This window comes from Notolabrus celidotus, chromosome 4 (genome assembly GCF_009762535.1).
Source record: "Notolabrus celidotus isolate fNotCel1 chromosome 4, fNotCel1.pri, whole genome shotgun sequence".
NCBI lineage: Eukaryota > Metazoa > Chordata > Actinopteri > Labriformes > Labridae > Notolabrus > Notolabrus celidotus.
Window position 1 is genome coordinate 32,107,796 of NC_048275.1, and position 15,640 is coordinate 32,123,435.

Below are 15,640 nucleotides of genomic sequence, written 5' to 3' on the forward strand. Positions count from 1 at the left end.
TGTTTGTTTTGAGCTTTTGCATGTGTTTTGGAATTTGTATCCTTCCTGGATTTAAAGCACATTTGTCCAAATGAAGACTGCTTGCTCTGTAGCAGTTCCTCTGCCCTTCTTGGCAACCAAAATAGTCCTTTAAAAAGAGTTGTCCAATGGGGCACTGTTGACTTAGCGGTCTAAGAGTGCTCCATATGTGAAGCAGTCACAGGTTCAACTCCCAGCCTCTACCATCTACTGCATGTCCTCCCCCACTCTCTGCTCCCCACCTTTCTTTCCTATCCAATAAAGGTAGAAATGCCCAAAAACAAAACTTGAAAAAAGGAAGAAAGAAAGAAATTGTCCAGGCAATATATTAACATAATTGCAACCTTTGAATTCTTGTTTATTTTTTTTACAATTTAATAAAAGGCACCAAAATCTAGTCTAAAATCCTCTGCTGTGTGGTCAGCCCTAACTGTGAAAAAACAAACACTACATAAAGGAAGCAGCTGATGTGAGTCAGGAGGCCTGCTCTCAGTGGACTGATTGATTAACTGACTTCAGGTGTGCCGCTGCAGCAGGTAGCAGGGCTGGTGGCAGACTGAGAGCAGGGCTGCAGACTGTGAGCTGGAGGGAGACTGGCATTTTCCCCTTCTGATCCATCAAACAACAGAAGCAGCACCACCAGCACCACCAGCAGCAGAAGCACCAGCATTGAACAAAAGCTGTTTTTTATTTTACCAAATACTGATGATAGTCTGAACACTCAGACTAAAAATGGCTGACAGGTAATGTGTCAGAAGTTTGGTAATATTCTTTTTGGATCTTAAACAATGATTCCTTGTGGTGTACAAGTTGTTGATGAAGATTAGATGTTATTGAACACAGGTTTAAGTGTAGAGATTTGTAACAAAGTCCAGGCTGTCTGTTCCTCGGGCCTGTTTTTAACTTATTCCTCTCTTCACATCTCTGCCTTCATACATTTCATGCTCTGATTCATCACAGTCCCCGTGGTTGCACATTATCTTGTGCCAAAGTGTTACGCTTCATACGGACTCTGACCCGTAAGAAGCCTCTGGAACCAGAGGGAGAAGAGTCTAACTTCTGCCGATGCCTGACCACCGTGGACCTGGTGGGTCTGGGTGTGGGCAGCACACTTGGAGCAGGCGTGTATGTGCTATCAGGAGAGGTGGCCAGGGAGGTGTCCGGTCCCAGCATCATCATCTCCTTCCTGGTTGCGGCGGTGGCTTCAGTGTTTGCTGGGTTGTGTTACGCTGAGTTTGGAGCCCGGGTCCCAAAGACAGGCTCAGCTTACCTTTACAGCTATGTGACAGTTGGAGAGGTGTGGGCGTTTGTGACCGGCTGGAACCTGCTGCTGTCTTACGTCATTGGTGAGTTAAACACAAGGAGAATGTACACACGTGGAGTCACTGCAGTGCTGTTAAAAATGTGGTAAAGGCAAGCTTGTTAGAATTCTATAAAAGCCATTAGATCTGCTGAGATAAGTCCTGACCTCTCTAGCCGATGGTGTGAAGCAACCAAGGATTTTTATTTGCTAAGAGAAAAACTCACACAACATAATCACAGCAAGGCATACACGACTACAAGAGTGACCTTTTTAGGGGAGAAGACATACGATGATACTAAGGATCTATGACTGACTGTGACCCTAAAAAGGGTCAAGGATATTAATATTGTCATTCTGACCATGTAAATATGAAAAGAACAAAATGCAGCACTAAGGTCTTGGGATGATAAATAGAAAGTACTCATTTCTATAGTAAATAATAATGTATATACCTATAAAATAGTGCCACTTCAAGGCAACAAATAAACAAGCAATCTCCAATCTTAAAATATGAAGCCCATGTGGAAGTACTAAGTTCATCGAGCTTCCACTTAAGGCTGTCTCCAGAAACACCAGAAACCACATACACACCCATTCAAACAAGGTGGTCTTTACAGCAATGATAAACATGTTTACAGCCTGATTCAAACAACGGTTTAGGTCTGAATAGCTTATTTCTCTATTGGCACAGACAGTACAGGAGGATTTTTTTTGAATGACTCATTACTATTGAAGTACGAGTTTTGCCTAAATAAGGGCATGGCTGACTTGATTGACAGGCGGGAACTCTAGTTGTTAGCGAGGAGGCTCAGAGCCTGCCTATTTACCTCACACTAACTCGAAAGACGTTTGAGTTCAGCATTTCAATATGGCTCCTGCAGATGATCAGCTTTAAAACCACACTTCAGAAACAGATGGGTGACATCACGGACACTACGTCCATTAATAACACAGTCTATGATTAATACTCCATCGACCACAGGTGGAGCAGTTCATCAGACGGACAGAGAGAAACTATTCCTTGCTCTCGAGGTCCTTGTCTGGATGCTGCACAGTCTCTTGCCTGAAGGCAGAGGGGCAAACGGTCCATGTGCAGGGTGCATGGAGTCAGACGGTCCTTTGTGCAGATTTTGCCACCCGCTGCAGTGCTCCTTTCTCTGCATACACAGTGATGCAGGAAGTCGGCATGCTCTCCACCACACACTTGTAGAATGAGCTGAATATGTTGGAGTTCAGCTCTCCTCTCTTTAGTTTCTTCAGGAAGTTCAAGTGTTGATGAGCCTTTTTGATGATGCTCGTGATGTTATTACACCAGGTGAAGGTGCTGGTCAGATGAACCCTGAGGTATATAAAGCAGGGAACCAAAGCTCCACTCCTCCTTTCAATATAAAGAGATTGGGGGCCAGTGCCAGTCTTGTGAAAATCAGCAATAATCTTTTTGGTTGATGATTTTGAAGTGCAGTTGTTCTCCTTGCACCACAGATCATCCTGCCTGTATGTTGACTCCTTCCCTGTTGGTAATAAGTCCCACCACTTATGTGTCATCTGTGAACTTCACTAGGAGCTTGTTTTGATAGTGAGCTCTGCATTCAAAATATTAGAACATCTTTAACTTGCCCCAAGAATAAATTGTTAGGCTAGCACCATAAGATGATACCAAGGTATGAAAAATAGGCTTTTCTTTTCTTGTGTTAAACAAGAACACACACGCATAAAATAGTTTAGTATTGTGCCACCACAGTGGGTGAAAGTGTCTGACTTTAAACTTTAAAAGATGGCTTTCAGCACATTTGCATCCTTGTCTGCAGTGTTAAATTTTTAGGCTTGGCATGGTTTGCTGTAATGAAGCACTGAGGCCCGGTGTGATCAATTTTTCATGGGTTCCAGAATCCCGTAACCCCCCTGCCTAAACCACTTTTGTTTCAGGCTTCAGTCTGTAGAACAGCAGTCTTCTGTCTTTCTTACAGTTGTGACCTATTGGGTTACACAAACACAGGCTGAGATCTTATTTTTCCATTTTTATTTTCAAAGGCATTCCTTTGACTCCTGATTTTTTACCTTTTTAGGCACACATATCAATATGTACACACATAAAACATCCATTCCATCCATCCATCCATTTTCATCAGCTTATCCAAGATCCGGTCGTAGAGGGAGCATTCCAAGCAAGTCCACCCAGATATCCATCTCCCCAGCAATGTTTCCCAGCTCATCCTGGGGGATCCTGAGGCATTCCCTGGCCCAGCCACCCTTCAAAGGAAACTCACACATAAAACAACATTTAAAAAAAAAAAATCCTCATCAGTGTGTTTTTTTTATATCTCCTTAGGAACATCCAGTGTAGCTAAAGCCTGGACTGGGACCTTTGATGACCTGGTAGACAACATTATTGGTAAAACTCTGAGCAAAGACACTCCGATGGACTCACCTGGCCTGGCTCAATACCCAGACTTCTTTGCTGCTGGGCTGATTATGCTGCTTGCTGGTAACATCTGTAATAATATGTAAAAAAAAACCAAAAAACAAGCTGAATTCATTTAACCTCATCATGGCCTGCAGGATGTTCTGTGGGCTTGGAATCAGAAACAACTTCCCAAACCTCTTCTTTGATTTCAGGGTTTCTTGCATATGGTGTGAAGGAGTCAGCGATCCTGAATACAGTTTTTACTGCAGTGAATGTCGCTGTACTTGTTTTTATTATCATCGCCGGCTTCATTAAAGGAGATGTCAGAAACTGGCAAATCAGTGCCGAGACGATCCTGAATGCAACTCGACTAAAAGAGTAAGATCTTTTTTTTCTACCTACATGATGATTTAAAGCTAGGGCTGGTAGAAAACTAACATGAATTTAAATGTAGCATTTCCTCAGGACTCCGTTTAACCCCTCCCTCTCTCCCCTCGGAGCTCCTCCAAGACAACGCCCCCGCTCGCATGCACGAGCGCAGCTGATTCACAACCATGTGATCGCGACTGATCCAAAACCGGTCCTCACCAAAACATTATTATAGTGAAAGTTAAAAACACAAACAAAACATGGCTATTGTTAGAACTCACAGCTGTCATGCTAGCATTATCCAGTTGTACTGGTGACATGATATCAGGAGAAAGCTATAATACATGTAATACTGTAACAGCTCTACTGTTTGTTAAACGTGTTCAGTGTAGATGCTCTTAATTCCTACAGTGTTGACAGTTAGTGAAGGCATCAAGAGAGGTGTGGAGTGTGTGAGCGGGAGAGAGGAGAGACGAGAGGAGAAGTTCTTCATTCATTCAAACATTGATTGTTGCTTTGTTGGTTGGCATGCTCACAGTGCCCAGTTATTAAAGCTCAACGTGTTCACGAATCGGCTCGTCATCCCTACAGCGTCCGGACGAACGCTACAGTACATATACATTTCTGTAGGATTTACTAAATGTCATTAATTATTTTGCTTGTCAGAGCCCCCGTGGTGAGAGTTTTTTAGACTCTGATCTGGACTACAGCCCTGAGCAAAGCACCTCATCGGGTCAGAGGGGTCAGGGCCGAGGTCGAGCGAGAGGGGCAGTCAGTAGAGTCGGGGGAAGCAGAGGCAGGGGACGGGGACTCGGAGTGCACACCGGGGAAATGTACGCGCAGGAGGCGGGCAGAACAGCAGGACGGGATTTGATTTGGTTTAAAATTTTGGGACCCAAAAACGGTGATTGGTTGGTGTTTTCCCAGGTTTACTGCGGCTGTAGATGGCAGCTTTTTTTCTCTTTTTTTAAGAACATATTATGTATTGATTACCATCAGGACATAAAGACAATTTTAACCAGAATAACAAAAAGTGTATCTAAATCTGACTACCAACCCCAGCTTTAAAACTTCATTAATAGATCTTGACGATGTTCCTTTCTTTTGTGCAGGAACTATACAGTCCCCCTTAATGAAACTGCTGACTATGGTGTTGGCGGCTTCTTCCCCTTTGGCTTTGATGGTACATTAGCAGGAGCAGCGACCTGTTTCTATGCTTTTGTTGGATTCGATTGCATTGCTACAACAGGTACCTATGAGGAGGATTAGTATGATTTAGAACCACTCACCTACTTTAATATAACCATTGGACTTGCTTTTTAGCATGGCAGTTTATCTTGATAATGAAATATTTGTTGAATCTAACCAACATGCTCTCTCAGGGGAGGAGGTGCAGAACCCTCAGAAGGCAATCCCTCTCGGGATTGTGGCGTCCCTGCTCATCTGCTTCCTGGCCTACTTTGGCGTGTCAGCAGCTCTGACGCTCATGATGCCTTACTACCTGCTGGACACACACAGCCCCCTACCTGTTGCCTTTGAGTATATTGGCTGGGAGCCTGCAAAGTATGTCGTGGCCGTGGGATCCCTCTGTGCACTCTCAACAAGGTACTCCCAGGCCGTCAGGAGAGAGGGTTTCATGCTTTTTCTGTGCGTTGCCATTTCTGAGAGTCTGACTTGACGAGAGGCTGGGGAACAAATTTAAGAAACTATTTCTAAGGGCAGATGGTTAGCCTCAATGGCTTGTAGATGTTGGTTAAGAAAAGTCCAAGTTCACTCAACTTTTAATCCCTGGCATGCAAAAAAGTGCTGGATCCTGAGATTTGCACATTAAAATAATAAGCATATTTAATTCTACAAAATGTAACCCTAAGCTAAAAGACATTAAAGGTGACATATCATGCAAAATTGACTTTTTAATGGTTCTTTACCTGAAATATGTGTCCCTGGCATGTCTACAAACCCCCCGAGAATGAAAAAAATCCATTCTGCCCCTGTTCTGATTTCTCCACCTTTCTGTAAATGTGTGTGAAACGAGCCGTTTCAGACTTCCGTGTTTTTGTTACGTAACAACAATATCCGGTCTGTCACGGAGTCAGAGCTCGGAGCTTGTTCAGCCCATAGACTGTATAAAATAATACTGAATCCCTCCTCCGTTTTTCATTACCTGCACAAACGTGTGCTAACAAGGAGCTTAGGAGGGAGGCATGCTAGTTGTAGGCTGTCTTAATAAACACAAAGGTCGGTTTTACTCCCCACGTCTGCAGATTTGAAGATATAGTGGATGATTTTTATTTGTCATGGATAAGTGCTAGCGCTAATTAGCATAGCCACATAGCTATATGTTCGTAGCTGTAGCTGTAGCTGTAGCTGTAGCTGTAGCTGTAGCTGTAGCTGTAGCTGTAGCTGTAGCTGTAGCTGTAGCTGTGTACCAAGACACACGTCGACACACTGACAAATAAAACAACAAGAAACACTAAATCTGTGACCAATCCTTCATAAAAGGTCCTGCTGCCTTTCTGGCAGAGGTCGGTTTTACTCCCCACGTCTGCAGATTTGAAGATCTAGTGGATGATTTTTATTTATCATGGATAAGTGCTAGCGCTAGTTAGCATAGCCACATAGCTACACGTTCGTAGCTGTGTACCAAGACACACGTCTACATACTGATAAATAAAACAACAAGAAACCCTAAATCTATGACCAATCGTTCAGAAAGGTCCTGCTACAGGCGCCTCTCCGTCAGGATCAGATTCAGAGGGTTGAAGTAACGCGATCTCTGAGCAGCCGTGTATATTCAGCCAACATGTAAACATTAGATCAACGTGCTGGAGAGCCGAGGCACATCCACTTCCTGAGGGGGCGTGGTCAGAGGGAAAACAGAGTGTTCTGATGAGGAATGAAGAAGAGGACTTTTCAGGCATGCCAAAATCTGATTTCAAAGTGTTTTTTTGAGCATAAACTTTAAAGACATGTTTTGGGGACCTCTTAGACCAATATATATTGATGAAAAAAGCGTGATATGTCCCCTTTAAAAAGAGTGGGTAGCATTCTGTATGCCTAAACTAACAAGTGTAAAATGTGCTGATTGCTTTCTTCTAACACTAAATACCACTGAACTGGAATCTGTTGTTGGCACACTCTCCCCCCCCCCTCCACTTTTCTGTCTGTTTTTACATCTCAACAGTCTTTTGGGAGTGATGTTTCCGATGCCAAGAGTGCTCTTTGCCATGGCGAGAGACGGCCTTCTCTTCAAGCGACTTAGTTACATGAGCTCCAGGCAGAGTCCGGTCTTCGCCACACTGTCTTCAGGAGCTGTGGCTGGTGGGTTTGACATAAAGAAATCTGAAACTGTTTGTAGGGACATCTGTGACACCATATGATAACCCTCTAGTGGGGGGTATCAAGTCTACAGTGGTCAGGTAACACCAAATTTGGTCAAAGGAAGGAAAACCAGTGAAAAACGTCAGGGTCAAGGGTTGCAAAGGTTCATTGATGTGCATGGAGAGCAAAGGCTTACCCGAGTGGTTGGATCCAACAGAAGAGCTAATGGAGCTCAAACACCTGAAAAAGGTCAGGTTAGGTTCAGGTGGAAAGGTGTCAGAACACCTGTGTATCACACTCTGGGGATTTTGCCTAGCAGTACACTGGTCAGGGTGCTCATACTGACCCCTGTCCAACTGCTAAAAGAGCCTACAACAGACACGTGAGCATCAGAAACTGGGCCATGGTACGATGAAAGATGGTGTGATCAAGCATCAGGGGGAAAGTGCTAGACAGCTGAGTGTGATCCATGGAGACCTCACCTCACAACTTCTAGGACTTTATGATCTGGTGCAACATCTTGGTGCCAGATACCACAGCAGACCTTAGAGGTCCAGTGGACTCCATGTCTCATCATGTCAGGGCAATTAAAGGGGGATAATTAGTGATAGTAGGTTACTCTAATTCCTTGTATATCATCTTTTCTTTAAGCAGACTGTTGATGTATGACATATATTTGAATGTCTTTGCAGCATTCATGGTCCTGTTATTCGACTTGAAGGCACTGGTTGACATGAGCTCCATTGGGACCATTTTTGCCTACACTCTGGTTGCAGTGTGTGTTCTCATCCTGAGGTAAGTACAGCTGGAGGAGATGGATGGAAACTGTATTTTGGTGTTGTGGGACTAAAGTCACAAAATTAACATACAAAATAATTATAGCTTGAACAGTATTTATTGTATGAAGTGAGTCATGCAAAGATTTCCACCTTTTTTAAAGCATGTTTTTTAAAAATTTTTATCCCAGGTATAAAGAAGACACCAGTTTTGTCCACAGATCAGAGCCGTTTGCTGTGATGGGACTGTTTAAGCCTCCGTCTAAACCAACCCACCGCACCTCTAAAAATGTCAACATAGCTACCATCATTATTTGTAAGTCCTCCTTCATTGGTTGCATTATCATCTCTCTATATGCTGTTGTGTAATGATCAGAGAGTTTTCAGCAATCACCCTTTACCAGCCTGATATGGAACTTTAAAGGAAACAGCGATATGTTACAATGAGCTGCATTAAAATCCCTGTAAGCAAACAACCCTGAGCAGATTAAACAGACTGAAGGTGCTCATTTTGTCACTGTGGGAATCAAATTGTTAGTCTGTAGGGATTGTTTGTGGAATACCTAGAATATGACTTTCACTTCAGGAATAAACTGTAATCTAAAAAGAACATTTCAGGTCTGATTTAACATTCAATAAGTTATAGCTGGCGTTATGGCTCTGTTCTGGGTGCCCCCTGCCTTTCCAAGTGCCTGCATGGAATGCAAAAGCCTGAGGCGGGGAGAGCACACCTCCTTCCCTTTCGTTTGCATACATGAAAAGCCAAGGCAGGCAGAGACCCTATTATTTAGAGACCCCGACATGTTCAAAGGTAATGGTGTAGTGTGGTTTCTTGACTGTGCCACTTTCTGGAGTTGGTAAAATCCAAACACACCTTTTTTTAACATTTTGTCAATCAGTGCTAAACAAGTCTCTAAATGTTCGTCCAAAGTTTTTCCTAACCTCTGCTTCCTCTCCAGTGTTCCTCATCATCGTTTTGAGCGTGCTGTTGTCTGAGGCCCTGCCTTCCCTCCGCAGACAGGAGTGGTGGAGCGTGCTGCTCGTCACCGTCCTTACGCTGACTCTGGTCCTCGCTGTGGTGATCATCTGGAGGCAGCCACAGAGCACGTCTAAAGCTGCTTTCATGGTAAGCTGGATGGATAATGGTAGTGAGCAGGATTTCATGCTCATTGAGGCTCAAATGAGATATCTTGTTTGGGGTCAGTCAGTCAGTTTGTTTGTTTGTGTTTTGTTTGGAGGCTGTTGAAGTGCACAGTAAGTTTAATGTGTAATGGGATTGGGCACGACCCTGAGTCTGAGGATACAGTCTGAATTACGTAATACTTTTAAACTTTTCAGATCCCCCTTTTTTTAAAGCAAACTTTGCTAAATATTTGATAGGTTAGTTTAGGTGTGTAAAGCTAAGCTAACCTGCTGCTGCCATAGCTGCATATTTACTGTATAACCATGAGTAAATATTGACAGTCTCTGCAGGAACCAAAATAATAATTCCCAGTATGGCAAACTCATTGAAACAAGCAGAGCCAGTACTGAGGTCTTATATTTTCACAGGTCCCCTGTCTACCTGTAGTCCCAGTTTTAAGCGTCCTCATTAACACCTACCTGATGGTTCAGCTGAGAGGAGAAACCTGGATAAGCTATGCTGTGTGGATGGTCATAGGTAAGGACAGGCTGCTTTAAACTTGAAGGTTCATGTAGGGCTGGGCGATAAATCGTTAACGATAATTAGCGTGATATAATTTTTCTTATTATAAATATAAAAAATGTTCAATAAAAATTTGATCTATTTAAACCTGTTATTATAATTATAATAGTCCAGCCTTTTAAATTTAAGTGAAATAATGATTGATATTTATTGTGAAAATTATTGATAGTGACTAATATGAGAAATGTTATCGTGATAATCTTTTTCAATATCACCCAGCTCTAGGTTCATGGTTGCAATTCATTCTTAGAGAGCAGAGGAAATCTATGTAACTTATCCCATTATCTCTCCTCAGGTCTGATCATCTACTTTGGATATGGAGTTCGTCACAGTGTCCAAAAACAAAGGCTTCATGAGGCTCGCACCCAGATGAATATTGTTGATGCAAATCTTAGTATTGCTGCTTGATATAAGTATAGCTGTGTCATATGTTGTCATCCACTCACGTTTATTGAGTCCTGCAGGCTTCGTCACGTCTTCAGCTAGAGTTGGATTAATGTGATGTCTCATTGTGATGCCAAATTTTAATGCAAACCATTTTCTGTGAAAACTGCGCTTATAGTTTTATGTCATGCAATATAATTTACATAGTATGTTTGTAATTTAGTGCAACAATAATGTTTGTCTTTTTTATCTGTTGTAGCTTGATCAGTCATTCAAGACTAGGTGACTTTGACGTCATTGTGTAATGTCAGTATTTGACAGTGAAAAAACTTTTAAAATATTGTTCTATTTGTGGAGTTTGTTTAATAAAATGTTGAAATGTTGAACAAATTGTAATAAGTTGCACTGTCTTGTATTTTTTTTCAGGGGTTTGCACTTTAAATTAGCATAGAATTAAATATGGTCATGACTTTTTAATAATTATTTTTTTAATCACCATTTATTGGAGAATTCAATTGTTGATTGGGTTACATTGTATTTATCACACTTAAAAATTCTGTATTTGGGATTACAAAACAGTCTTTAAGTTCGTATTGATAATGTAAAGTGCTACTTTCCCCTCGAGGACGCTTTGCTTTTGTGATGCAGTTCCCTGCTAACGTCCATCTGATTAGCTGCACTTGCGTGCTTAGCTCGTAGGTGATAACTTAAACAGGAAGTACTTAGGTGCATATTACTTTCGGCTTGTCCACACAGCTATTTTGTAGTTTTTTTAATGTGAAATGTGCAATTCAAAACCTCAGGGGTGTTGTTATTTTCAAGTAGTGTCCAACTGCAACCTTGCAGACCATACAAACCACACAGAAAAAAGGTGCACATTATAAGTTGTTTGCCGTAAAGGAAGTTGAGCTGCTGCAGGGTCCAAACCATGCACCTGTGTAGCTGGGGAAGACAAAAAAAATAGCTGGTCAAACATAAATTGTTACACTGCCCGTCCCAAAAAAAAGTCGCCACATGGATTTAAAGAAGCAAGGAGGTAAGAGCCTTCCATTGGATAATTACTGCAGTGATCAATATGTCTCAGCAAGCAACAATTTATTTAATTCTAGCTGATGCGGTGTGTGGCAAGGTTAACAAGGTCCAGAGAAACTCAGAATAACTAAGAATGACACAGTACCCCGTTTAACAAACATCACATGCAACTGGAATTACAGCTAATCGTCTATTTTAACACATTACTTTAAAACTACCCAACTTTAAACTCTGAACTTTACTAACTAGCATTCACCATACCCTTGAAGCTTATAATTGGGAACACGTATGTGGTTGTGATTACTTTAAACTTAACTGTGTGTCAAAGCAAAGGCCACAAAGTTAAGCTTGTGTTCAGCTCCACTGCAGGGTTGCTCCTGCAGCACTGGGCTCCTGTATGTGTAATGTTCCTCTCAAGGTCTACGCGCCCTCTAGTGGCTTGATCAAGCATTACTCACATCAACTCAACTTTATTTATATAGCACTTTTCATTCATACAAGCATGCAGCCCAAAGTGCTTCACAAAATAACAGAAATGGGTAAAATACTAAAAGAAAAAAAGAAGAAATAAGATGTTGATCATAAAACATACTTAAGAAATTAAATAAAGTTGATAAAATAAATAAGGATAAAAAGAAAAATTTTAAAAATAGTTAAGTTAAAAAGCTCAGACAAATAAATAAATAAATAAATAAAACATGTTAAAAAAATAATTATAATAATGCAGTCCAGGGCTATTTTAATTTTTTCCTCCAAATCAAAGGCAGATAAAAAAAAGGTATGTCTTTAGTTTACTTTAAAAATATAAAAAAGCATGAAATTAACACGGTAAAAAAAAATAACTACACTGAAATTTGGCTTTATTTTGATGCTTTATAAAATGTAATTATGGACAAAAAATATGTAGTGTTTTTTTTATATTAAATGTATTTATTTAACAATGAACATGAACTGATAATGTTACTATAATATATATATATGTATATATTTTTTTTACTATTCTCTATCTCTGTATACAGATATATCTATTCACCCACATATATTTATTTATATTAGCCTTATCTGCCCACAGTGCACCTTATATTTATCTCCCTGCAATGACCCTGTTGTCATCTGTCACAATCACACCATAATCACACTACACACCTCTGCATAACACTTACCTTACTGTCTGTATAATAACTATTTATACCATGTGTAGCACTTGTATATACCATTAAAATTGAATTCTTATTTAATTTATCTATTTTCAGTTTTATTTTCACTTTTTTTTTCTTCAGTATTTGTGCTACTCATGCTAATATATCTGTGTTGCTGCAAAAACTGATTTCCCCCTGGGATCAATCAAGTATTATCTTATCTTGGTTTTATGGATTATTAGAATAAAAGAAGCACTGAATTCTCCTCATCATGGTTGTCACATTAGGGCTTGAAACTTAAACTAAGATCCACATTGTCCACTCCCCTCAGTGTTCCTGCTCTCCATCGTTCCACTCCACTTCTTTCCTCCTCCATATTACCTAATCCTCTGTGGATTTCTTCATCTATCCTTTTATTTTATCCATACCACCCTCTTTTCCTCCTCCTCCTCTTCTCCCTCAATCACGTCTCTGATTGATGCTGTGAGTGCTGGCTTCAGTTGTTACAGGGTGGCGATACAAAGAAGCTAATTTATGAAGCCAATCTAGTGTTCATTTGTCAAGCATCACTCATCATTTGTGAGCCTGCTGGACACGCTGCTGCCAGTCTCTGAGGGCCTGACATATGTTGTTTTGTCGTTTTGATTGCAATTAGTGGGTTTGTCTGCGGATTAAAGACGCAGTGGAACGTGGATGCTGCCGTATGGCCACACCTCAGTGCTGCTAAAGACAGGAAGGAAAGAAAGGGAGAGGGAGTTATCATGTTGTTTATTACTTTTAAAGAAGCATTTACACATTTCACAGATTCAAGATGGTACAGAGTGTTACATGAAAGAGAACAAACGAGGGGAGTATTGTAGTACATGTTTCAGTGTGACAAGATGCCTGTTGAGAAGATTTTAATCCTTCTGTTGTAGAAGAAAAAGAAATGAAAGCCTATAAGTCATTGTATGAAAGGATACAGCACGATTAAAGCTCCTAGGAGTTTCAGCTGGAAATAGACCAGTGGTTAATACTGAAACCTCTTCATGACGTTAAAAATCAAGCAAGACCATCATACGGTGGCCCTGATGGGCAAAACACAACGTTTCAGAAAACACAACAAACATTTCACAAACATAACAACATGTTAACAAAACCCAAGACCCTTGCATTTAAAGGCAGCAGCCCTGTCCACCACACCACAGGGCAACTTTGCTGTGCTTGCCACTTTAGGTCTTTTCATGTCACATTTTTTGTGCACTACTTTAAAAGGACAGCTCACAGACATTGTTTCATTTCCACATTGAAATGGAAGCTTTTAGTGGGATTTGAACCCAGATCCATCAGATTGAAAGGTAGATGGCTAATCCTCAACACCACAGGGCTGCTTCAAAGAGCTTACTTTTTTTAGGTCTTTTCATTCCATGATTTGGATATTGTACTTCTAAAACACTGTTAAAACTATAGTGTGAGGAAGCATTTCCCCACTGGACTTTGAACCCAAGACCTTTGAGTTATAAGGCAGCAGGCCTGTCCACTTTTCCTCTGCTTGTCTCTCTAGGTTTTTTCATTTACATCTTAATGGTACTTCAAAAGTACTCATTGTCTTCTTTGTGATGAAAAAAAATCATTTTTATCACCAAATAGGTCTCTGTCCAGGATTTGAACCCTTAGCTATATCAACCATCTCACACAGGCTTGCCTGGTGGTGCTTATCTAACTGAGATTTAGGTGTTTTCATTTACACCTTTTTTTTGATTGCTTAAACACAATTTTGAAAAAAGGGCCCATTTTGTCAAAACACTACACACAATTCACACAACCACACACACAAGTAGAACTCCTCAGATACTTTGCAAAATGAAACACTCTTGTAAAAACTGTTCAGTAATTTATCAAAACCATATTTTGTTACCATATGAAACACACATTTCATATGACTTCATTCTGTTTGAACCAGTTACACACTGCTGCTGCTGCTGCTAACCTAAAACACTTTTATCAATTCTACTTCTTAGTGATAAGAGTATTGTAAGTGAAGTACACAGAGAAAGTGCAAATATACAATAAATTCACCAACACTACACAAGACTAACGCTGCAGACTAATGAAAATATAATTTATTTCTCTCTATATACCTAAATCAGTCAACATGTCAAAATGGAGAATCACAACAAAACACGTCCCAGTTGTCATGCTACTACAGCAGTATGCATAACACTGTAAGCTCAGCAAAAATCAGACAAACATTAAATACTGTATCCAGCACAGGTTACAATTACAGTAAAAAGAAAATAAAAAATCTGAAAAAAACTGATATACTAGACATTTTCTCTTCGCCTAGTAGGATCTGGCCAGAGAATTTCATCAACATCAAAGGCGATATCCTCATTGGCAAGACGACGTTGGAGGAACCGTTTTGAATGTAGAATCCATCCTTGCACAGCTACGGCGTCGATTTGGTCGCAGGCCTCTTCCATGGCCTGTATGAGGGGTACCTGAGCCTAGGGCCGGAGATCGTAAACCCTCCATCGCCATGCCGAGAAAAACTCTTCGATTGGGTTTAGAAATGGAGAGTATGGTGGAAGTAACTGTAAACTGTGGATGGTATTGAAACCAGTTCTGGACCACCGCAGAGGGGTGGAATGACACATTGTCCCAGATGACAACGTATTGCATCTGGTGCATTTGGTTTACTGCTGTGACGATGTGTTGTGATTGGTCCAAAAATATGAGAATGTGAGGTGTGTTGTAAGGGCCCATATTGGCATGATGGAGGGGGACCCCAGTCTGTGTAATGGCAGCGCAAAGGGTGACGTTACCCCAAGGTTGCCCTTGGACATTGATTATAGCCCTGTGGCCAATGATATTTCTGCCTCTCCTTCTTGCTTTTGTGAGGTTGAACCCTGCCTCATCTACTGTATGTAACCAAAGTAATGCAGGATCTCCTCAGCATCCATCTGTAAAGCTCTCTGAAACACAGTGAAAGACAAGGGTGTGTAGTTCAGCATAAATCTAGTACACAGTAAATGTACATGTAAAAAGGTTAAGTGTGCAGTATGCAACATCACAGTGCTAAAGTGAATAATACATACCTCCACATACTTATGCCATGGTGTTTGACCCTCTCTGAATTCTGCTTAAAAGGCACTCGATAAAGTTGTTTCATTTGAACCTGATTTCTTTTCAGGATGCGTGCCAGTGTTG

The 15,640-nt window shown here is 41.0% G+C and overlaps 1 protein-coding gene across 2 annotated transcripts; it reads left to right on the plus strand.

Annotated features, from left to right (window-relative positions):
• Positions 1–501: 501 nt before the first annotated feature.
• On the plus strand, positions 502–10,673 carry LOC117811540 (cationic amino acid transporter 2-like). Of its 2 annotated transcripts, XM_034681875.1 has the most exons (12): positions 504–761; positions 979–1,364; positions 3,651–3,806; positions 3,938–4,103; positions 5,207–5,343; positions 5,477–5,699; positions 7,279–7,415; positions 8,108–8,210; positions 8,383–8,507; positions 9,151–9,317; positions 9,743–9,851; positions 10,192–10,673. In XM_034681875.1, the coding sequence occupies exons 1-12, from the start codon at positions 751–753 to the stop codon at positions 10,302–10,304; spliced, it is 1,833 nt and encodes a 610-aa protein (XP_034537766.1). In that variant the 5' UTR covers positions 504–750; the 3' UTR covers positions 10,305–10,673. The 2 variants fall into 2 exon arrangements, 1 of the variants encoding a protein (XP_034537766.1); XR_004631022.1 differs by lacking the exon at positions 10,192–10,673 and having other exon boundaries at positions 502–761; positions 9,209–9,317.
• Positions 10,674–15,640: the final 4,967 nt, after the last annotated feature.

What these genes read in the sequence shown, in the direction of transcription:
- LOC117811540 (XM_034681875.1), top strand. An exon ending in GCTGATTATGCTGCTTGCTG is followed by an intron (nt 3,807 to 3,937) that starts GTAACATCTGTA and finishes CTTTGATTTCAG; the next exon opens with GGTTTCTTGCATATGGTGTG. An exon ending in TGCTGTGTGGATGGTCATAG is followed by an intron (nt 9,852 to 10,191) that starts GTAAGGACAGGC and finishes ATCTCTCCTCAG; the next exon opens with GTCTGATCATCTACTTTGGA.